Source organism: Doryrhamphus excisus, linkage group LG1 (genome assembly GCF_037039965.1).
Source record: "Doryrhamphus excisus strain RoL-2023G ecotype Guam linkage group LG1, RoL_Dexc_Guam_v1.1, whole genome shotgun sequence".
NCBI classification, from domain to species: Eukaryota; Metazoa; Chordata; class Actinopteri; order Syngnathiformes; family Syngnathidae; genus Doryrhamphus; species Doryrhamphus excisus.
In genome coordinates this window covers 27,015,184-27,041,374 of record NC_136357.1, presented here as the reverse complement: position 1 = coordinate 27,041,374, position 26,191 = coordinate 27,015,184, and the positions used below count along the sequence as shown (strand labels likewise).

General features: G+C 35.8%; 1 protein-coding gene across 10 annotated transcripts in view; it reads right to left on the bottom strand.

The window, feature by feature from the left end:
• tjp1a (tight junction protein 1a) overlaps nt 1–26,191 on the bottom strand; it is a 130,549-nt gene that overhangs the window by 80,655 nt on the left and 23,703 nt on the right. For all 10 annotated transcript variants that reach the window (XM_058078741.2, XM_058078745.2, XM_078792925.1 and 7 more), the window contains exon 2: nt 25,640–25,853. In XM_058078741.2, coding sequence (XP_057934724.2) covers nt 25,640–25,853 — 214 coding nt within the window. The remainder of the gene's footprint in view (nt 1–25,639; nt 25,854–26,191) is intronic.

Sequence of the window (26,191 nt, the reverse complement as noted above, 5' to 3'; positions counted from 1 at the left end):
TGACACATACGATAAGTGGCGTGTAATTGAATTTCATGGAAACGGCCAAGATTTCCAAGTCTAATGCGAGGAGCCGTCGTAGATTTAGAGCCGCCACACAAATCTGTCCGAGGGAAGATGGATCTGGCAACCTGAACCTCACGCTTCCCCATCTTTGGTGGGAAGCACCCCAGGAAATTTACAACTGAGAATATGACTTCATATTGCGCTTTTACAGCCGGGGAGGGGGGGGGGGGTGCAAACTTCTTCCAGGGAGGGACACTGGCTGAAACAGGAAAGGATGCCATGGCCATTCGGGTGAAAAAAATATATATATAACAATAATATAAGCTTTGTGATATTAGGAATACAATTTCAACTCATATTGTAATATATCAAGTTGTATTCTAAAATTATAATTTCACAATTTTTTTTTTTTTTTTAATTAAAAAAAAAAAATTAAAAAGTCATTTTAAAAGACAAGATATTCAAAGAAAAAAAGCTGTAACCTAACAAGAAAAAGTTTGTAAAATGTTATATTATTGAAATAAAGTCCAAATATTATGGGAATATTTTTTTAATTAACAAGAACAAAAATTTGGAAAATGTAAAAAAAAAAGAAATTGAAAAATATTATTGGAATAAAGTCATAATATAATATAATATAATATAATATAATATAATATAATATAATATAATATAATATAATATAATATAATATAATATAATATAATATAATATAATATAATATAATATAATATAATATAATATAATATAATATAATAAAGTCATAATATATCATAATAATAATATAATATTTATGAATAAAACATTTTTGCAATTTTACACAAATAATGACAAAACAATAATGCCATTTTAATAGCGTAGAGTTGAAATGTTAATATTTTCTAAGTCATAAAATTGTGAGAGCAAAATAAAAATATTATGGGACTAAAGTCATAATATAATACATGAATACATGTTTTTTTTTCATATATGGTAACGTTATTTAATATATGTTTTTTCTCATACATTTAGTTTTTTTTTCTTGTAAAACTTTCTTGTTATTAATTAAAAAATTTTTCCGCATGAATGTAGTTTTTTTTATGAATTTTTCCATTTTTTTCTTGTAAATGTAAAACTTTCTTCTCATAAATTCACAACTTTTTTTTCTCATAAATTTTATTTTTTTTCTTGTGAATTTATGACTTTGTTCTCATTAATTTACGCCTTTTTTTGTTAAAAATAGCCAACTTTATTCCGAGATTATTCTGAGATTATTATAATTTTTTTTTAATTTTGTGATGAAATATGGGACATTTACGTGAAATTATTATCAACAAAACGATAGTGATGTAGATGAGCGTCAATGTGATTACCGGAATGACATGAAAGGATATTAAGAGGCAGGGGTGAGGACCTTGGCTTTGGGCGGAAAAAGGGAAAACATACATTGGCAGGAAAAAGGGATTAAGCATGTCGGGAGGAAAAGGAGCAAAAAAGGAAGGAAGGAGATTAGCCCGATTAAAAAAAAAAAAAAAAAAAAAAAAGGTAAAGTCGTGCAGTGAAAAGTTCAAGGTTGAAAAGTTGAACGAGTGTGAAAAGGGTCGAAGGACACTCCAACGCAGCACCATAGTGTTTCAAGTCCGGATGAGGTCACTGAAGCCCCCCACCCCCCCCCCCCCCCACCAACCCCCCAGCCGGTTGAGTCTGGCGCTGGTACCGCCTGTTACGGCTGCATTCCGACGCCGTGAGTTTGTCTGTGAAAACAGCGGGGGCTTCTTTCGGAGACGAGAGCAGCCGCACGCACCCGACGCCGGGGCCGCCGCGGGTGGGGGGTTGGGGTGGGGGTATGGGGGGGGTATGAATATTTCACAACGAGAAGCGGCTGTCACTTTAAAAAATAATTCTGCGGAATCATTCAGTCGTTCATTCATTTTCTACCGCTTTTCCTCACATGGGTCGGGGCGGTTGCTGGAGCCTATCCCAGCTTTATTTTATTTTATTTTATGATTTTAGTTTTATTTTATGATTTTAGTTTTATTTTATGATTTTAGTTTTATTTTATGATTTTAGTTTTATTTTATCATTTTAGTTTTATTTTATCATTTTAGTTTTATTTTATCATTTTAGTTTTATTTTATCATTTTAGTTTTATTTTAGTTTTATTTTAGTGTTATTTTAGTTTTATTTTAGTTTTATTCATTCATTCATTTTCTACCACTTTACCTCACATGGGTCACAGGGGTTGCTGGAGCCTATCCCAGCTTTATTTTATTTTATCATTTTAGTTTTATTCATTCATTCATTCATTTTCTACCGCTTTTCCTCACATGGGTCGGGGCGGTTGCTGGAGCCTATCCCAGCTTTATTTTATTTTATCATTTTAGTTTTATTTTAGTTTTATTTTAGTTTTATTAGTTTTATTTTAGTTTTATTTTAGTTTTATTTTAGTTTTATTTTAGTTTTATTTTAGTTTTATTTTAGTTTTATTTTAGTTTTATTCATTCATTCGTTTTCTACCACTTTTCCTCACATGGGTCGCAGGGGTTGCTGGAGCCTATCCCAGCTTTATTTTATTTTATATTTTATTTTATCATTTTAGTTTTATTTTAGTTTTATTTTAGTTTTATTTTAGTTTTATTTTAGTTTTATTTTAGTTTTATTTTAGTTTTATTTTAGTTTTATTCATTCATTCATTCATTTTCTACCACTTTTCCTCACATGGGTCACGAGGGTTGCTGGAGCCAATCCCAGCTTTCTTTATTTCATTTTATTTTATCATTTTAGTTTTATTCATTCATTCATTCATTCATTTCTACCGCTTTTCCTCACATGGGTCGGGGGGGTTACTGGAGCCTATCCCAGCTTTATTTTATTTTATTTTATTTTGTATTTTATTTTTTATTTTATTTCATCATTTTAGTTTTATTTTAGTTCTATTTTAGTTTTATTTTAGTTTTATTTTAGTTTTATTTTAGTTTTATTTTAGTTTTATTCATTCATTCATTTTCTACCACTTTTCCTCACATGGGTCACAGGGGTTGCTGGAGCCTATCCCAGCTTTATTTTATTTTATATTTTATTTTATATTTTATTTTATCATTTTAGTTTTATTTTAGTTTTATTTTAGTTTTATTCATTCATTCATTCATTTTCTACCACTTTTCCTCACATGGGTCGGGGCAGTTGCTGGAGCATATCCCAGCTTTATTTTATTTTTTATTTTATCATTTTATTTTATCATTTTAGTTTCATTTTAGTTTTATTTTAATTTTATTTTAGTTTTACTTTAGTTTCATTTTAGTTTTATTCATTCATTCATTCATTTTCTACCGCTTTTCCTCACATGGGTTGTTGGGGTTGCTGGAGCCTATCCCAGCTGTCTTGGGGCGAGAGGCGGGGTACACCCTGGACTGGTCACCAGCCAATCAGAGGGCACATTTAGTCAAACAACCATTCACACTCACATTCATACCTATGGACAATTTGGAGTCGCATGTTTTTTGGAATGTGGGAGGAAACCGGAGTACCCGGAGAAAACCCACGCAGAGATAGCCGAGGGTGGAATTGAACCCTGGTCGCCTAGCTGTGTGGCCTACGCGCTAACATTATTAGAGCCCTGAAGACGTGAAATAACACTCCAAAAGTTTTTGCACTATTATTCTTTGTTTACATCACAATGCACAGGCAACAGAATCAACACTGCTAGCATAGCCACCTACTCAAAAAAGTCTTTCAAAAGAAGCAAACATTTTACCACTTCCACACTAAATGAGAGGATAACCTTTTGCACGCAATCTCATGTCATGCAATGTTCGTCTTAGCTAATTAACCTAGCATGTTTTTGGAATGTGGGAGGAAACCGGAGTACCCGGAGAAAACCCACACATGCACGGCGGAGAACATGCAAACTCCACACAGAGATGGCGGAGGGTGGAATCGAACCCTGGTCTCCTAGCTGTGTGGTCTGTGCGCTAAGCACACAAACGCTGTGTAGCCGTGAAAATTATTATTTATTGTTATTTGTTTTTACTAAATATATTTTTATTTATTTTTAATATTTTTTTGATTTTTTTCAAGATATTAATAGAATTTTTTTCGATATTTTTTTAATATTTTTATAATTTTAACACTCCATTTCATTATTAAGAATGATTTTATATATTACTTTATATATAAGTTGTTAATGTTAATTAACTTAAGAACCCACAACTTACCACTTCCACACGAGATGGGAGGACAACTCTATCATGTCAGACATGCCATGGTTGGCTTTATACATTCATTCATTCGTTCGTTTTCTACTTCTTATAGGAAACCGGAGTACCCGGAAGAAAACACACACATGCGGAGTGTGGAATCGAACCCCTGGTCTCCTAGCTGTGAGGTCTGTGCGCTAAGCACACAAACGCCGTGTAGCCGTGAAAATTATTATTTATTGTTATTTATTTTTACTAAATATATTTTTATTTATTTTTAATATTTCTTAGATTTTTTCAAGATATTAATAGAATTTTTTTCGATATTGTTTTAATATTTTTATAATTTTAACACTCCATTTCATTATTAAGAATGATTTTATATATTACTTTATATATAAGTTGTTAATGTTAATTAACTTAAGAACCCACAACTTACCACTTCCACACGAGATGGGAGGACAACTCTATCATGTCAGACATGCCATGGTTGGCTTTATACATTCATTCATTCGTTCGTTTTCTACTTCTTATAGGAAACCGGAGTACCCGGAAGAAAACCCACGCATGCGGAGTGTGGAATCGAACCCCTGGTCTCCTAGCTGTGAGGCCTGCGCTCTAACCTCTGCAGAATCAATGCAGTGAAATCCCACACGGCAGAGAACCGGTTAACCGCACAGCGGCTAATGCGATTTCACGAGTCGGCGCTAATGAGCTAGATGCATCGGTTCAAAAAAAAACTAGAAATATGAAAACGTACGCGCATAAAAAAAATTCCTTTTTCCGACACTCCGGCACCCCCTTTGACCGCCGCTTAACTGGTCGAACATATTAACATCACGGCGGCGTTCCGACGAGGGCGTGCTATATGTGTGTGTTTTTTGGGGGGGGAAGCATACAGGGACACGGGCAGCCACAGGCCCCGCTTGAAGCCGCCCCGCTGACGAGATGCGATGGGACCCGACCGTGCAGAAGCTGCGGCCTGTGTGCTAGCTGACTAATCCTCTAGCCGTCCACTGCCAGGATCCAGACTCATCAGCTTTTGGTGTTCTCTTGTCAAGACACATTTTTATAACGTCCCGCTGGTGGTTCCTAGCCGCTAAAGCCCAACACAACAGGCCCCTAATGCCAGATGATGACGTCGTGCTGTTTTAGCACATTCGTCGCCTGAAAAGAAAGAGCCGAGCCACAAGGCCAACCATGGCCTGACTGCCTGCTCAAAAGGGGACCGGTGTGATGAACTCAGCAGAAAGGGAGTGGAAACCCGAAAGCCGGTCTAAGCCGCCGCCGCCGCCGCCGCCGCCGCTCTCGGGGGCGGGCACGGCAGGGGGGGGCGGGCGGGGTGTGGGGGCTGAGCTGGGTCGGGACTGAACCGGGTCGCCCGGGGGAAGGGGATTTACCGATTTACCTGTTGTATGGTTCTAGAGACGGTTCTATGCATCCATCCATCCATCCATCTATTCATCCATCCATCTATGCATCCATCCATCCATCTATGCATCCATCCATCCATCTATCCATCTATTCATCCATCCATCTATGCATCCATCCATCCATCTATGCATCCATCCATCCATCCATCTATGCATCCATCCATCTATGCATCCATCCATCCATCCGTCCATCTATGCATCCATCCATCTATGCATCCATCCATCCATCCATCTATGCATCCATCCATCCATCCATCTATGCATCCATCCATCCATCCATCCATCCATCTATGCATCCATCCATCCATCTATGCATCCATCCATCCATCTATGCATCCATCCATCCATCTATGCATCCATCCATCTATGCATCCATCCATCCATCTATGCATCCATCCATCCATCCATCCATCAATGCATCCATCTATGCATCCATCCATCCATCAATGCATCCATCTATGCATCCATCCATCCATGCATCCATCTATGCATCCATCCATCCATCAATGCATCCATCTATGCATCCATCCATCCATGCATTCATCCATCCATCTATGCATCCATCCATCCATGCATCTATGCATTCATCCATCCATCTATGCATCCATCCATCCATCCATCTATGCATCCATCCATCCATCTATGCATCCATCCATCTATGCATCCATCCATCCAGCTATGCATCCATCCATCCATCTATGCATCCATCCATCCATCCATCCATCCATCCATCTATGCATACATCCATTCATGCATTCATCCATCCATCCATGCATCCATCCATCTGTGCATCCATCCATCCATCTATGCATCCATCCATCCATCTATGCATCCATCCATCCATCCATCCATCCATCTATGCATACATCCATTCATGCATTCATCCATCCATCCATGCATCCATCCATCTGTGCATCCATCCATCCATCTATGCATCCATCCATCCATCTATGCATCCATCCATCCATCCATCCATCTATTCATCCATCCATCTATGCATCCATCCATCCATCTATGCATCCATCCATCCATCCATCCATCTATTCATCCATCCATCTATGCATCCATCCATCCATCTATGCATCCATCCATCCATCTATGCATCCATCCATCTATGCATCCATCCATCCATCCGTCCATCTATGCATCCATCCATCTATGCATCCATCCATCCATCCATCTATGCATCCATCCATCCATCCATCTATGCATCCATCCATCCATCCATCCATCCATCTATGCATCCATCCATCCATCTATGCATCCATCCATCCATCTATGCATCCATCCATCCATCTATGCATCCATCCATCTATGCATCCATCCATCCATCTATGCATCCATCCATCCATCCATCAATGCATCCATCTATGCATCCATCCATCCATCAATGCATCCATCTATGCATCCATCCATCCATGCATCCATCTATGCATCCATCCATCCATCAATGCATCCATCTATGCATCCATCCATCCATGCATTCATCCATCCATCTATGCATCCATCCATCCATGCATCTATGCATTCATCCATCCATCTATGCATCCATCCATCCATCCATCTATGCATCCATCCATCCATCTATGCATCCATCCATCTATGCATCCATCCATCCAGCTATGCATCCATCCATCCATCTATGCATCCATCCATCCATCCATCCATCCATCCATCTATGCATACATCCATTCATGCATTCATCCATCCATCCATGCATCCATCCATCTGTGCATCCATCCATCCATCTATGCATCCATCCATCCATCTATGCATCCATCCATCCATCCATCCATCCATCTATGCATACATCCATTCATGCATTCATCCATCCATCCATGCATCCATCCATCTGTGCATCCATCCATCCATCTATGCATCCATCCATCCATCTATGCATCCATCCATCCATCCATCCATCTATGCATTCATCCATCCATCTGTGCATCCATCCATCCATCTATGCATCCATCCATCCATCTATGCATCCATCCATGCATCAATCCATCTGTGCATCCATCCATCCATCCATCTATGCATCCATCCATCCATCTATGCATCCATCCATCCATCTATGCATTCATCCATCCATCTGTGCATCCATCCATCCATCTGTGCATCCATTCATCCATCCGTGCATCCATCCATCCGTGCATCCATCCATCCATCCATCCATCTATGCAGCCATCCATCCATGCATCCATCCATCTGTGCATCCATCCATCCATCTATGCATCTATCCATCCATCTATGCATCCATCCATCCACCCATCCATGCATCCATCTATGCATCTATCCATCCATCTATGCATCTATCATCCACCCATCCATGTTCCCATCCACATATGCATCCCTCCATCCATCCATCCATCCATACACCCATCCATGCATCCATTCATCATGTTCCCATCCATCTATGCATCCATCCATCCACGCGGCCATCCATACATACCTCCCTGACTATTCATCCATTCATGCATCCATCAATTTATGCATCCATCCATCATCCATCCATATTCCCATGCATCCATCCCATTTGAGAAACAAGCTTATTTTGTCGTGCGTATAGGGCAGGGTGGTGGTGGTGGTGGTGGGGGTGCGGGTGGTGTTAGGGGCGGGCAGGGGTGGGTGGCGATCCAGACCACAGACCTACAGGGGCGGGCAGGGGTGGGTGGCGATCCAGACCACAGACCTACAGGGGCGGGCAGGGGCGGGTGGCGATCCAGACCGTAGCTACAAGGCTGTGATTCATGCGGTGGGTCAGTGTGTTCTGTGTAAGAAGTCATGTGGGAAGGTCAGAATGCATGACAACACAAGGACTCTCCATCTGACACCACCTAGTGTGGGAATCTATCACCATTCAGCCTGGCCTACGGAGTACTTCATCATGGAATGGAATAGTCAGCATTTATTTTTATTTTTATTTTTATTTTTATTTTTATTTTTATTTTTATTTTTATTTTTATTTTTATTTTTATTTTTATTTTTATTTTTATTTTTATTTTTATTTTTATTTTTATTTTTATTTTTATTTTTATTTTTATTTATTTTGTGTCCCGTCCAGCCATTGGGGGAGATAGTATTGTTGATCTAAATGCCCATATATGCTAAACATGCTTTTATATATATATATATATATATATATATATATTTTTTTTTTGCTTATATCTATATATATTATTATTATATATTATTTTTTTGCTTTTATATAAATATAATGTTATTTTCACAATAACTTCATGCAATGTCCAGAATTCGTTTTTTTAATAATTTAATGAATTATTCATTATTTTACAAATATTGGATTCAATGTCATCTATTATTCCTATTAATTTTAATTTTAATTTTAATTTTAATTTTAATTTTAATTTTAATTTTAATTTTAATTTTAATTTTAATTTTAATTTTAATTTTAATTTTAATTTTAATTTTGTGTCCCGTCCAGCCATTGGGGGAGATAGTATTGTTGATCTAAAAGCATGCTAAACATGCTTTTATTTATTAATTTTTATATATATATTATATATATTATATTATTTATATTATCCATATATATTTTTTTATGTTATTTTCATAAAAATTTCATGCAATGTCCAGAATTTTTTTTTTTTTACAATAATTTAATGAATTATTCATTATTTTACAAATATTGGATTCCATGTCATCATTTATTCCTCTTATTATTATTAATATTATTGTATTATTATCCTATATATTACTGTCATACTATATGATATACTATACTGGACTATATAATATATTAGTCATTCATACAATATTCTTGATTTATTATTATATGTGTTTTTAACCATCTTTTGATGCTAAACTACATAGAATGATGATGATACTGATGAATATGCAAAAAGGCGGGTTGCCATACGTCCTTCCTGAACAATGTTAGCGCTGTGCTAACGCCAGCTTAGGCCCCATTTTATGTTTCCAATAAAAAGAGGTGTGCTGTGCCTTTTAGCCGCTTCTATTTTTAGCTCCATCCGCAGCCACGGTTAGAGAACCACTCTAAAAAAAAAAACCTCACAAACATTTTAAGACAGGCAGCCCAGGACATCATTCTGTCGTGCTCTGACTCGGGAGAGAGAAACGTCGGCGTTTGCATTATGCAGTGGCTTAGTGATTGGTTCACGTATCCGATGCCCGCTTTGCACGGAAGAAGCAACACAACAGCATGAATTAAAAAAAAAAAAAAAAAAAAAAAAAAACCATCAACACATCTCCGACGTTCCGGATATACGCCAGCCCCTACCTGTGCACCAATTCCCAACGCATGCACGCTAGCATTGCGAGCCGCAGCGTCTCACACGCGCCTCGATCTTCACCGCCAACCAACATGGCGTGACATCCGTGAAGGCCGCGCCATCATCGACATGGCAGCGCCACTGACAGGAAGGAAGATATTGATTTAAAAAGCTGAGAACCCCCGACGCCCTGATTGGGTCAAAACGGGGGGGGGGGGGGGCACGCCCACAAAGACTTGAAGTCAAGCTAACGGCGGCGTTGGCGTGACCTTCCCTTCATCCCCGCTCTCTTGCTGTGATAACAGAGACATTCCTGAGCCTCCCACTTAATTCCACTGGAGTGTGTGGAATGTTGGGACTGACGGAGCGGAGCGGAGCGGAGCGGTCGGGATGGAGAGGAAATGAACAACATTAATAAACGGAGTCGGGTAAAAACCTTGCCATGAGTGGCGCGCCCAAATGCCCGCGGCAGCATCAACTCATTCGAGGGCATGCCCACCTTTGGAGGGGGGGGGGGGCGATGCCTGTGTATGAAAACTATAATAATAAACTCCCTCCGATGTTGTTGGACGTGTTGGAATTGGACCAGGGGGTGGGGTGGGGGGGGGGGGTGGGGGTGGCTCAGTCAGTGCAGGGTTCATACAAGGATATCTATTTTATCGTTTATGTCTACTATATTGGCCGGTAGGAGACTATAGGGGTGTTATTTCATGGCAAGAGGGCTCTTTATTATTATACTATTGTATTACTAATAATATTATGTTACATATATTTTTAGCCAAAAATCTGCTAAAGTATACAATAAAATTAACATAGAAAACATAAAATAATATAATAAAAAAAAATATATAAAATATAATATTTCAAGAAATTTTAATTTACATAAAATATATTTTAATATGTATATTATAAATACATACAATTATTCATTATATAATTATAAATATACAAATATTTATAATTGATATAGTGTTTAAATATTAATATTCTTAAAATATTAATTTATTTTATAAATTCACTATTAAATGTTATCTTTACTTATTTTTATTATAAAAAATAAATACATAAAATATTTATTTATTATATAAATAATTATAAATATACAATTATTTATATTTATAATTTATATATCGTTGAAATATTAATATTATTAAAATATTAATATATTTCATATATTCATTATTAAATATAATTATTTTTTATTGTTAAATCTAAATACATAAAATATTTATTTATTATATAAATTGTAATTAATATATTTTGTTTAAATACTATGAATAAAATATTCATATATTTTATAATATCATTGTTAAATATTATCATGACTTATTTTTATTATTAAAAATAAATACATAAAATAATTATTTATTATATAAATAATTCTAAGTATACAATTATTTATATTTATAATTTATATATTGTTTACATATTAGTATTATTAAAATATTTATATAATATATATAATATATATCAAAAAAGTACTTCAAAAGAAGCAAAAAATGTACCACTTCCACACTAAATGAGAGGATAACCTTTTGCACTCGATCTCATGTCATGCAATATTCGTCTTAGCTAATGTAGAGGGACGACTGTGGGGGGGGGGGGTACACCCTGGACTGGTGGCCAGCCAATCACAGGGCACATATAGACAAACAACCATTCACACTCACATTCATACCTATGGACAATTTGGAGTCGCTAATTAACCTAGCATGTTTTTTTTTTGGAATGTGGGAGGAAACCGGAGTTCCCGGAAAAAAAAAAAAACACGCATGCACGGTGGAGAACATGCAAACTCCACACAGAGATGGCCGAGGGTGGGATTGAACTCGGGTCTCCTAGCTGTGAGACGTACAGTACGTGTTCCTATTTCAGGGTGAGGCCAACACTTCCCAAAGATGGATTGTTTGGGAATACAAGAAAGGGAAGTGTTGGTTGTTTTATGAGGCGTGAGAGACGTGGGAGTGGAATGACCCAACGGTCAGGTGATGGGGATTTGGTCATCCATGGCTGAGTGCCTCATCTTTGGAGCTTTGGAGCTCGCCAGAAGCCCCCCCCCCCCCAAAAAAAAAAAAAAAAAAATCTGCTTTTGACTTTTATTTGTCTGCATCCCGCCCGGAATGTTCCTTTTCGCAATCTCATAGAGGGCGGCGCCCAAATTGGAGACAGTACCCCCCCCCCCCACCCCCTCCCCCCGCCCCCTCCCAACCGACCGGTATGTCACTTTCATAAAATATTCCGGCAAAGGCACAAGCAGGTGGGCAGAAAAATCCCATCGGAATTTCATTGTGTGAGATGAATTCCATCATCCGCCATTTTTCTGTGCGTTCTAAAGATACCCAAACAGATAAATAGGCAGCTAAGAATGCAATGTCTCATGTGATCTGCATATTTAACCACGTTACAGAGACATTGTTATTGTTATTGTTGATGTTAGCATTGTTACGCCGAAGAACTAAATCACTGAGGTTGTGACACCTCGCTACAACATGCTAATGCTAATACTTGAAATAAGCACGGGAGAAAATGAATGAATATATTTTTAGCCAAAAATATGCTAAAATATACAATAAAAATAACCAAAATATAAAAAATATTTAAAAAAATTATATTATAATTTTTATTTACATAAAATATACTTTAATATGAATATGTGTGTTATAAATATATATAATTATTTATTATATAAATAATTATAAATATATATTATAAATAATAATTTAAATAAATTTGTTTCATTGTGTATTAATATATTTTAAAAATTCCTCATTAAATATTATCATTACCTATTTTTAATTAAAAATAAATACATAAAGTGTAAATATGTAACAAATATACATATATTGTATTTTTATAACTATTTTGCCCAACAGTGAGTGTCGACTGTGCCTATTTAAAATATGTATCTTATAAATACATATGATTTATTATATAAATAATTATAAATATACAATTATTTATATTATATTAATATAATATATATTTACATTAATAGTAACATTAATAATATAAAATTATTATCGCTCTTACATGATGAATGTCTTCCTATTTACATGTCATCCTATAGCTTCAGCTAGCTTGAAAGGATGACAAGGCGTACGAAGGAGCACGCAAACCAAAACCTCATTAATGCGTGATGTTGTTTTGGACGCCAAATAGCGTTTCTTCACGCGAGGTGATGAAAATGGAGGTGATGGGTGGCCTGCCTGCCTGCCTGCCCGTTTAGTGGGGAAACTCCGCCCTCTGCAGGACAACATCTGTCATTGTTTGTTTTTTTTTTTACACCAAGAGAGCGTCGTTGATAGTGCAGCAACAGCGCCCCTAGCGGCCATGGATAATAATGTATGTACTGTAGAAAAGGGCAGTAGAAGCATAAACAAATTATGCTTATTTTATGGCTTCATTTTCTTTATTTTTGGATATTTCTAGTTTACACCAGAGATGTTCAATACAGAATATTACATCTTGAATATTAACTGTTATTATTTATTATTTTATTCTCGTAAAATTACAGCTGTTCTACTTTATTTCTTTACTTAATTATTAAAATGTCTGGGTTGTAATTCTGACTTTATTCCCATAATATTTTAATGTTATTATAAATAATATAACTTATCCCCAAGCTATTTTCCCAAAATTACACTTTTATTCTTTGTAAAATGTTTTTTTTTAATTTTCATACTTTTAAATATTTAAACTTTCTTCTAATTTTTCACCTCATACTCCCAGAATATAATTTTTTTTCCCTAAAATAATTTTCTAAAAATTGCAACTCTACTACTAAATTATTTTTCTTCAAAATTACACTTTTATTCTTAGTAAAATGTTATTTTTCATATATTTTTTTTAATATTTAAACTTTCTTCAAATTTTCACCTCCTAATATTCTGACTTTATTCCCAGAATATTATTTTTTTTCCCTGAAATCATTTTCTAAAAATTGCAACTCTACTACTAAATTATTTTTCTTCAAAATTACACTTTTATTCTTTGTAAAATGTTTTATTTCATTTTCATATATATTTTTAAATATTTAAACTTTCTTCTAATTTTTCACCTTGTAATATTCTGACTTTATTCCCAGAATATAAATTTTTTCTCCTAAAATAATTTTCCAAAAATTGCAACTCCACTACTAAATTATTTTTCTTCAAAATTACACTTTTATTCTTTGTAAAATGTTTTTTTTCCATTTTCATATATTTTTTTTTAAATATTTAAACTTTCTTCAAATTTTTCACCTCATAATATTTTGACTTTATTCCCAGAATATTATTTTTTCCCCCTAAAATAATTTTCCAAAAATTGCAACTCTACTACTAAATTATTTTTCTTCAAAATTACACTTTTATTCTTTGTAAAATGTTTTTTTTCATGTTCATATATTTTTTTATATTTAAACTTTCTTCAAATTTTTCACCTTGTAATATTCTGACTTTATTCCCAGAATATTATTATTTTTTTCCCTAAAATAATTTTCCAAAAATTGCAACTCTACTACTAAATTATTTGTCTTCAAAATTACACTTTTATTCTTTGTAAAATGTTTTTTTTCATGTTCATATATTTTTTTTATATTTAAACTTTCTTCAAATTTTTCATCTTGTAATATTCTGACTTTATTCCCAGAATATTATTATTTTTTTCCCTAAAATAATTTTCCAAAAATTGCAACTCTACTACTAAATTATTTTTCTTCAAAATTACACTTTTATTCTTTGTAAAATGTATTTTTTTTCATTTTCATATTTTTTTAAATATTTAAACTTAAATATTTAAACATATTTAAACTCAAATTTTTCACCTCGTAATATAATAATAAAATAAATTTTTATAATAATAAAAAAGTAATAAAATAATTTTCCAAAAATTGCAACTCTACTACTAAATTATTTTTCTTCAAAATATCACAAAATTATTCTCATAAAATTTCTCCTAGTATTTTGACTTTATTCTTGCAAAATTAGTTGCTTTTAAAAAAAAATTGTAAATATTTCAACTTTTTTCTTGCAAATTTTCACTTCCTAATATTATAATGTTCGTCTCATAACATTATGACTTTATTCCCATTATCCTATAACGTTTTCCCCAACATAATTCTCAAACAAAATAGTAATAATATTGCAAAAAAATGTATTTCTGCTACTAAAATGTATTTTTTTTTCTCATAATAGTACAGTATTATTTTTCTGTCTTATTATGACTTTATTTCTATAATGTTTAGACTTTATTACCATAATAACTATTCAACTTTTCCCCTTTTTTTGTCTAAATATGACTTTTTATTTATTATTGTTTTCTTTCTTAATACATTTTTTTGTTAAATTACATTTTTAGAATGTGTGCGGGCCGCAGTTTGGACACCCCCGGTCTAAAGAGATGCCCACACTTCTACTTGAATGATGACCCCCCCCCCCCATCCCCCCTGCGTGACAGCTACATGCGACCTCCAGAGGTCAATCCACAAGAATGCCGAGTCATTTTTCCGTCCATCAAAAAGAAGAACACCCCCCCCCCCACACTTGAACGCCCCTCCAGCAAAATTCCAGTCGAATGGCGACCGTCGCTAACGTTTGTTGACCGATTCATGCTAACACATGAGAGTATTTATTCTCTTTTCCGGCCTCATTCCCAGGTGTGCGATTCCGCTAAAGGGCGACGCTCCGGTCAAATATGGAATATAAAACGTTTTTATTGGCCGTGGGCGGGAGAAAAAAAACGTGCACTAATGCTAATGAAGGCGACATGAATACTAAAAGGAAGCACGGTGGCGATGATGATGATGATGATGATGATGATGATGATGGGAAGGCAGGATTCATCCTTGGCCAGCTCTTGCCTTGCTTAATGGCGTTGGGCGGGGAAAGGCCATCAAGCACATCCCTCAGCAGGGAGCATCCTCAAACAGCAACCTTCACCCCCCCCCCCCCCCACCCCACCCCCCCCATCCGCTCTGGCCCTCCAAAGTCGAAAAAGATATAAACGAAGAGTAAAAACGTCGGATTTTAACGAGAAGCGTTGCAATTTTATGAGAATAAACGAGCAAAATGATGTCATTTTAATAACGTATTGAGTTCAAAAATTAAAAATAAAATATGATTTCTTAAAGCGATAATATGAGAAGCAAACAAAGCAAAAAAAGTTGTTATTTTTTGGGGGAAATTACTACGCGGGAAAAAAAATGATAATATCATGGAAATAAAATTATTATATTATCAAAAAAAAATTACAAAAAGAAAATAGGTGGAAAATAGAAAAAAAATACAGCAAAAATTAAAAAAAAACAATAGCAGTAAAAAAAAGTCATATTCAAAAATTAAAGACAAAATATGATTTTTTAAAGCGATAATATGAGAAGCAAACAAAGCAAAAAAAGTTGTTATTTTTTGGGGGAAATTACTACGCGGGAAAAAAAATTATAATATCATGGAAATAAAATTATTATATTATCAGAAGAAAATTTACAAAAAGAAAATAGGTGGAAAATAGAAAAAAAATACAGCAAAAAAAAAAAAAAACCAATAGCAGTCAAAAAAGTCATATTCAAAAATTAAAAATAAAATATGATTTCTTAAAGCGATAATATGAGAAGCAAACAAAGCAAAAAAAAAGTTGTTATTTTGGGGGAAATTACTATGGGGAAAAAAAGTTATAATATCATGGAAATAAAATTATAATATTATCAGAAGAAAATTTACAAAAAGAAAATAGGTAGAAAATAGAAAAAAAATTAAAAAAAACAATAGCAGTCAAAAAAAGTCATATTCCAATGAGAAAAATAATGTCACAATAATGTCATTTTTAGTTGGAAAATTAAAAATAACAAATGTAAAAGCAGCATTTTAAAAAAGGAAAAACATTAATAAAAAAGTTATATTGTAAAAAGGAAAAAACACCCAATTTTATGAGAATTTTTTTTATTTATTAATTTTATTATTTTATTTATTATTATTTATTCATTTTTATTTTTTTTACACAATTCTTCCTAATTATGTAATTTTAATAGCATAGAGTTGACAATGATATTCATAATATTATATTTTAATATTTTATTTATTTAGAAAATATGTATTTTTTATTAATTAAATTCTGAATAAAGTCAAAATATATATATATATAAGAAAAATCAATATATATATATAATGTATTTTTTTCTCACAATAGTAGATTATTATTTTTAATTATTATTATTATGACTTTATTTCCATAATGTTTAGACTTTATTACCATAATAATTAATTTTTTCAAATTCGTTTTTTGTCTAAATATTATGACTTTTTCTTTATTATTGTTTTCTTTTTTAATACATTTTTTTTGTTAAATTACATTTTCAGAATGTGCTGCAGGCCGCAGTTTGGACACCCCCGGTCTGAATGATGACCCCCCCCCCCCGCCCTCGTCTTATCCTTTTTCGAAAAATGCTGACTCGCAAACTCCCGAATGTGACCAATCGATATCACGCAGAGGACAGGCGGGCCACGTGAAGACACGCTTCCTGTAATGTATGCACACCGCCATCATCGATCGATTCCTTTTCACGTGACCCCCCCCCCGTGTTGTGACTTACAGGCGTGTCATAGATCATCGCTTCATCTATGTATAGCGCCCAAATTGATTCTTCCTGACCTTTTCTGCCCGACATTACGGATGCGCGGTGGCGGCGGGGATGATCTAACGTGAGGGCAGGGAGCGTGTCATGAATGCGAGGAAGGCGCCGTGTCTTTAAACTAAATAAATCACTGCCATCAAACGTGAAAAAAAAGGCGCCTATGGATTAGCTGCTGGTTAATGCGAGGGGCAATTAACGACCGATATGTTCGTTTTGAGACGGCATGGATTCACTCGGCGTTTGTGGAAAAGTCGAGAAAAAAAAAGAGGCAAATTCTACGATCGTTGCCATTGGTCAGAACCGAGAGGGTGGGGGAGGGGGTGGGGGGGCAAATTCAAAGTCAAAATTTTTTCTAAAATGGCCGCTACTGTCGAGTGGTTAGTGGTTAGCGGTTAGCGGTTAGCGGTTAGCGGTTAGCGGTTAGCTGTTTTCTCCGGGTACTCCGGTTTCCTCCCAACAACAAGACATAGGCTTGAGTGCACACAAAATTTCTGGCCTAAATTTTCAACTTTAACCAAAAAAAACATGCTAACCTTGGTTAACATCCGCCCCGGTTAACACGTTTTTTTCCAGCACCCCCAAACCGCACAGAACCGCCCATGTTTTATATAACCATAGAACACAATACTCTGTGTGCCTTGAAAGATCAGTCAAAAATTTCTAAAATGGCCGCTTCTATCGAGTGGTTAGCGGTTAGCGGTTAGCGGTTAGCGGTTTTCTCCGGGTACTCCGGTTTCCTCCCAACAAGACATAGGTTTGAGTGCACACAAAATTTCTGGCCTAAATTTTCAACTTTAACCAAAAAAAAAAAAACATGCTAACCTTGGTTAACATCCGCCCCGGTTAACATAATTTTTCCAGCACCCCCAAACCGCACAGAACCACCCATGTTTATATAACCATAGAACACAATACTCTGTGTGCCTTGAAAGATCAGTCAAAATTTTTTCTAAAATGGCCGCTACTGTCGAGTGGTTAGCGGTTAGTGGTTAGCAGTTAGCGGTTAGCGGTTTTCTCCGGGTACTCCGGTTTCCTTCCAACAAGACATAGGCTTCAGTGCACACAAAATGTCTGGCCTAAATTTTCAAAGTTAACCAAAAAAAAAAAACATGCTAACCTTGGTTAACATCCGCCCCGGTTAACACATTTTTTACAGCACCCCCAAACCGCACAGAACCGCCCATGTTTTATATAACCATAGAACACAATACTCTGTGTGCCTTGAAAGATCAGTAAAAAATTTTTTTTTCCCAAGCGCTCCTGAGGACTTTCTGACAGCAGCCGAAACCCTAATTTTGTGGGTATGAGAATTGATAATAAATATACTCCGAGTAGGTTTTCTTGATCTTCTAGATTTCCTTGGATGCCCAAAACAAATCTGTTTTAATTTACGGTGTGATTGGTCACACTCCCGAGCGCTCCTGAGGACTTCCTGACAGCAGCCGAAACCCACATTCTAATTTTGTGGGTATAAGAGTTGATAATAAATGAATAAAGCCTTTGGCTGGCGATTTGGAAAGTGGCTCGGAGATACCGGTTCGAGACCCCTGAACTATGAACTCAAAGTGTAGCAACGTAGGCGTGCGTTTATCTATTTCGTCATTAATTTTTTTTTTTTTTCCCGGGACTCCATGTGTGTAAATAATGTTGCCTAGATCTGCTGATTAGCGGTGGGAAAAAAAAGACGATTAGCAGGGGCGGGCTCACATCGACGCCGCAAAGATCCTCTCCGAAAAAAATCGAGCGTTCGGCGCCATCCCAAAACGTCACTTCCAATCGCACAAACGTCATTATCTGAAACTCGGGGGGGGGGGGGGGGGGGGGTGGTTTAAACACCAGAATATAATAACATTCTAACCGCATTTATAACCAAAACATACTAACCTTGGTTAACATCTGCCCCCCGGGTGAACACGTTTTTTTTTTGGTTAACAACCAACACTACTGAAAAGGCGAGTGTTTCTTCAAAAATATCCGCAGATATTTGGAACAAATCCCTTTGGTTAATTAGCGACTCCAAATTGTCCATAAGTATGAATGTGAGTGTGAATGGTTGTTTGTCTATATGTGCCCTGTGATTGGCTGGCTCGCCAAAATAAAAATAAAAATAAAAATAAAAATAAAAATAAAAATAAAAATAAAAATAAAAATAAAAATAAAAATAAAAATAAAAATAAAAATAAAAATAAAAATAAAAATAAAAATAAAAATAAAAATAAAAATAAAAATAAAAATAAAAAAAATACAAATAAAAATAATAAAAATAAAAATTAATCACAAAGGCAGGAAGTGAACAAATGTAACAGTTACTGATTGTAAAAGTACCAGATGGAGGGGTAGGATTTAATAAGCTTTGCTTCTTCCTACTCCTTTCGGACATGTGGAACTGTGAACTGATTATGTGATGCATTCAATTGTAATCTGATGCATGTTCAAATGAAATCAAACCATTACCATAAAATGAAGAGCATACATACTGACTTTGAAAATAACCCCTAAAATGTTAGCGGTGTTAGCGGGGCGTTGAGCCCTTATGACGGCATTATTATATATGACGGTAGAATAAATGTGTAAAAAAAAAAAAAAAAAAAATACTTGTATAATATCTTCAAAAATATCCGCAGATATTTGGAACAAATCCCTTTGGCACGGGGAGGGAGTGAAGCACAGATTGTGTATTTCGATGACAAAATAAGAGCCAATTCATTAAATAACATCTAAAAAAAAAAAAAAAAATCCCTGATGAGTTCACTCGGTTTAGACTTCTCAGTCCCCCCCACCCCCACCCCCCCACTCTAAGCTAAAATAGCTTCGAGTAAAAGAAAGAAAACACTGCATTATGAAGTAGATCATTTCTTCCATCTATTATTCATAAGGTAGACTTCTAGCCATGGAAAAACATGTGGTAGGTTACTGGAAGGTAGGAATAGAGAAGCTATTGCATCGGGGTAATATGTTAAGGGGGGGGGGGGGTGGGGGCGGAGAAAAAGATACAAGTTTTTTTTTTTTTAGCCTGCATCTTGGATATTCTATAGCGGAAGACAACAACAACAACAACAACAACAAGACATGCAAGGAACAAAATGTTATATTTTGCCGTGTTAGCTCCATGCTAAGTCCCTATAGGAAATGGAAAAAAAAAAAAAAAACGCAGGAAAAAAGGGAATTGGCAGCTTCTCCAGATTGAGCCGTCTCTTTGAAAGCTCAAGGATAGTCCTGAAACATAAAACCCGGGGAAGTCTGATTACTCTGCTTCCAAAATGGCTCATCCTCGCCGTGGCGCTTCGTCAAAGCACCGGTCTGCGACATCGGCGATTTTTTTATTTTTTTTTTATTTTTTGCAGGGAAGAGTCGTGTAAAAAAAAAAAAAAAAAAAATCATGTCAGATTTCTACAAAAAATAATAAAAAAAATGACCTCACAGCTATGAGGACCAGGGTTCGATTCCACCCTCGGGCATTTCTGTGTGGAGTTTGCATGTTCTCCACCGTGCATGCGTGGGTTTTTTTCCGGGTACTCCGGTTTCCTCCCACATTCCAAAAAAAAAAACATGCTAGGTTAATTAGCGACTCCAAATTGTCCATAGGTATGAATGTGAGTGTGAATGGTTGTTTGTCTATATGTGCCCTGTGATTGGCTGGTGACCAGTCCAGTGTGTACCCACCCCCCCCACCCCCCCACCCCCACAGTCGTCCCTCTACATTAGCTAAGACGAACATTGCATGACATGAGATCAAGTGCAAAAGGTTATCCTCTCATTTAGTGTGGAAGTGGTATTTTTTTTGTCTTTTTGTCTATATGTGCCCTGTGATTGGCTGGCGACCAGTCCAGGGTGTACCCCGCCTCTTGCCCAAAGACAGCTGGGATAGGCTCCAGCACCCCCCCCGCGACCCTCGTGAGGAAAAGCGGTAGAAAATGAATGAATGAATTAATTAAAATTAAAATTAACAATAATCTGTGTGCCTTGAAAGATCAGTCAAAATTTTCTAAAATGGCCGCTACTGTCGAGTGGTTAGCGGTTAGCGGTTTTCTCCGGGTACTCCGGTTTCCTCCTAACAAGACATTGGCTAAATTCTGGCCTAAATTTTCAAAGTTAACAAAAAAAAAAACATGCGAACCTTGGTTAACATCCGCCCTGGTTAACACGTTTTTTGGTTGAGCTGAGTTTTTGACTGTTTTGGGTGCAGGCCACACAGCTAAGAGACCGGGTTCAATTCCACCCTCAGCCATCTCTGTGTGGAGTTTGCGTGTTCTCCTCCCGTGCATGCTAGGTTAATTAGCGACTCCAAATTGTCCATAGGTATGAATGTGAGTGTGAATGGTTGTTTGTCTATATTTGCCCTGTGATTGGCTGGCTCGCCCGAAAATAAAAATAAAAATAAAAATAAAAATAAAAATAAAAATAAAAATAAAAATAAAAATAAAAATAAAAATAAAAATAAAAATAAAAATAAAAATAAAAATAAAAATAAAAATAAAAATAAAAATAAAAATAAAAATAAAAATAAAAAAAATAAAAATAAAAAAAATAAAAATAAAAATAAAAATTAATCACAAAGGCAGGAAGTGAACAAATGTAACAGTTACTGATTGTAAAAGTACCAGATGGAGGGGTAGGATTTAATAAGCTTTGCTTCTTCCTACTCCTTTCGGACATGTGGAACTGTGAACTGATTATGTGATGCATTCAATTGTAATCTGATGCATGTTCAAATGAAATCAAACCATTACCATAAAATGAAGAGCATACATACTGACTTTGAAAATAACCCCTAAAATGTTAGCGGTGTTAGCGGGGCGTTGAGCCCTTATGACGGCATTATTATATATGACGGTAGAATAAATGTGTAAAAAAAAAAAAAAAAAAGGGGGAGGTAGAGTTAACATTTAGGTAGACTTCCTTCCTGAAGTGACATCAGCAAAGTTCATCAAGATGGCGGTGATGTAGGCCACGAGGCTCAGTGCCAAATATCATGCAGCAGCGGCGGCAAAGCGTGCATGTAACCGGTTAGGAAAAAAAAAAAAGCTATTTTTAGCTATCTTAAAATTAGAAATAAAAATCTACGCGTCACATCATCGAGGGTGGCAGCGCGGTGTCGTGTCGCGGCGTACGAGTTCTTCTGTCCGCCTTCACTTTCACTTTCACTTTCACTTCTCATCAGTCTTGCGTTAACCGGTGCGGACTGCAGACGCCCGTCTGACTCTCACACTGACCAACTCCGGAGAAGTACATATACCGAACACCCGCCGAGAAATACCCACACATCCCGTCCACATGAAGAGACAAGGATGGGAGAGGATGAGTCGGAATATTCGAGGAGACATGGAAGCCTATCCCAGCTGTCTTCGGGCGAGCCAGCCAATCACAGGGCACATATAGACAAACAACCATTCACACTCACATTCATACCTATGAAACAATTTGTAGTCGCTAATTAACCTAGCATGTTTTTTGGAATGTTGGGAGGAAACCGGAGTACCCGGAGAAAACCCACGCATGCACGGTGGAGAACATGCAAACTGGTGTAATTGAACCCTGGTCTCCTAGCTGTGAGGTCTGCGCACTAACCGCTCGAACGCCGTGCCGCCCTCTTCAAATCCATATAATAATAAAAAAAAGAAATCATATTGGTACTTGTATTGTATATTTCTTACCTACCCTTTGAGTGTTAAGTTGCTGTGTGGTGAATTTAGCTGACTCAGACTGTTACATTGTTACTCATGGACGTTCATTCATTCATTCATTTTCTACCGCTCATCCTCACAAGGTTCGCTGGAGCCTACTCCACACAGAGATGGCCGAGGGTGGAATTGAACCCTGGTATCCTAGCTGTGATGTCTGCGCGCTAACCGCTCGACCGCCGTGCCGCCCTTCAAATCCATATTTAAATGAAAGAAAAAAAAAATTGTATTGGTACTTGTATTGTATATTTCTTACCTACCCTTTGAGTGTTAAGTTGCTGTGTGGTGAATTTAGCTGACTCGGACTGTTACATTGTTACTCATGGTCATTCATTCATTCATTTTCTACCGCTCATCCTCACAAGGGTCTAGCATGCCTGCATTAGTTGCCATTTTGGTTTGCTTTTTTTTTTTTTGGTCATAAACCGTTGGTGGCTTTCCCAAAACAGCACTGCCCCCCACCCCCCAACCACCCACCCCCGCCCCCTCCCGCACGCACAAGTCGGCATGAACCGACGGCGGTGTAGAGAGTGAAGCTCAATGGACAATCCCAGACTTAGCAAGGCTTTTTTTTTTTTTTAGCGTCAAGCGGCTTATCCAATCATATATCAGATTAATACTTTTCATGAGAGTCAACCAGTCATAGAGAGAGAGAGGCATATGTGGAATGTGTTCAAATGTGCTCATCGGAAAGCCAAAGAAATATTGCATAACCAAAGGTCATTGTGTCGAGCGCGAGTGTGTGTGAAAATAAAAATACATTTCCAAAAATTAAAGGGACGGCGCGTGTTAAAGCTGCAATTCAAACATATTTAATAACATTCATTTTCTACCGCTTATCCTCACAAAGGTCGCGGGGGGTGCTGGAGCCTATATATATATATATAAATTATTTATAATAATTTATTTATTTTTTTATAATATTATATATATTTTTTGTAATATTTTTTATATATTTTATAATATTTATAATATTATTTATTTATAATTATTTATATTCATTCATTCATTCATTTTCTACCGCTTTTCCTCACGAGGGTCACGGGGGGAAGGGGCCTGGAGCCTATCCCAGCTCTCTTCGGGCGAGTCAGCCAATCACAGGGCACATACGTATAGACAAACAACCATTCACACTCACATTCATACCATAATAAAAAAAATTATATTTAATAAGACATTTATCAAATATATTAATACATAATGAAACACATTTATTTAAAAAAATATATAAAGAATTTATTTATAATAATTTAAATTTTTTGAATAATAATTTATTTATTTTTTATAATATATGTATTTTTATAATATTTTATAATAATTATAATATTATTTATTTATAATTATTTATATTCATTCATTCATTCATTTTCTACCGCTTTTCCTCACAAGGGCCGCAAGGGTGCTGGAGCCTATCCCAGCTGTCTTCGGGCGAGCCAGCCAATCACAGGGCACATATAGACAAACAACCATTCACACTCACATTCATACCATAATAAAAATTCATATTTAATAAGACATTTATCAAATATATTAATACATAATGAAACACATTTATTTAAAAAAATATATAAAGAATTTATTTATAATAATTTAAATTTTTTTAATAATAATTTATTTATTTTTTATAATATATGTATTTTTATAATATTTTATAATAATTATAATATTATTTATTTATAATTATTTATATTCATTCATTCATTCATTTTCTACCGCTTTTCCTCACAAGGGCCGCAAGGGTGCTGGAGCCTATCCCAGCTGTCTTCGGGCGAGCCAGCCAATCACAGGGCACATATAGACAAACAACCATTCACACTCACATTCATACCATAATAAAAAATTATATTTAATCAACACATTTATCAAATATATTAATACATAATGTAACACATTTATTTAAAAAAATATAAATAATTTATTTATAATAATTTAAATATTTTTTATAATATTTTTTTATTTTTTATAATATTATATATATTTTTATAATATTTTATATATATTTTATAATATTTATAATCATTCATTCATTCATTCATTTTCTACCGCTTTTCCTCACAAGGGTCGTGGGGGGTGCTGGAGCCTATCCCAGCTGTCTTCGGACGAGCCAGCCAATCACAGGGCACATATAGACAAACAACCATTCACACTCACATTCATACCTGAAGTGACATCAGCAAAGTTCATGAAGACGGTGATGGTGATGTCGGCCACAAGGCTCAGTGCCAAATATCTATAACTAGCCAAAAAAAAAAAAAAAAAGTCAAAAATTTGGGTTCGATGTCGTGCAAACACGAACCCGCCAATTACGTACGGAATGTACCAACCATAAGTTGCGTGGATTGAAATGCTACAAAGCTAGCGTTGGATGGCGAACACGCTCATTAGCATGTAGCCATCACAGACAGATATTCGTACCGACAACCGATGAAACGAATACACAAATTTTGTTCCCCAAAAGAACCAAAATTCGAGCGACACTTACGTTGGCGTCCAGCAGATCCATGCTGTCTAGGCTCTTGCTGCGGTGAATGCGGCCTTTGATTCGACGCAAGGAAGGTTTCCCCTGGCTCATGGGCAGGGAGAGGGTGGACGTGGCAGGCATGGCCATGGCACCCGCACCCCCGGTAGCACCTACAGGCCCGTCCGAAGCGTCAGGAGCACCAGAGGGAGATGTCTCGCCATCTGACGGGGTTACCCTGCAGGTAGAAGTCAGTGGGTTAGCCTGCAGGCGGGTACAAGGTGTGGAGCGTCCCATTGGCTTCCATTACGAGCGGTACGGTACGGTACGGTACGGTACGGTACGGTACGGTACGGTAAGGTAAAGTCTAAATTATGAGATGAAAAATCATAATTATGAAATAAGAAATCAGAATTATGAAAAATTCATTATGAGAAAAAAAGAAAAAAAAAGAAAAAACAAAAGGTCGTGATTATGAAAAAATAAGAAAAAATTAACAATTATGAGATAACTAGCCAAAATTATGAAATAAAAAGTCATAATTATGAAATAAGAAATCAGAATTATGAGATAAAA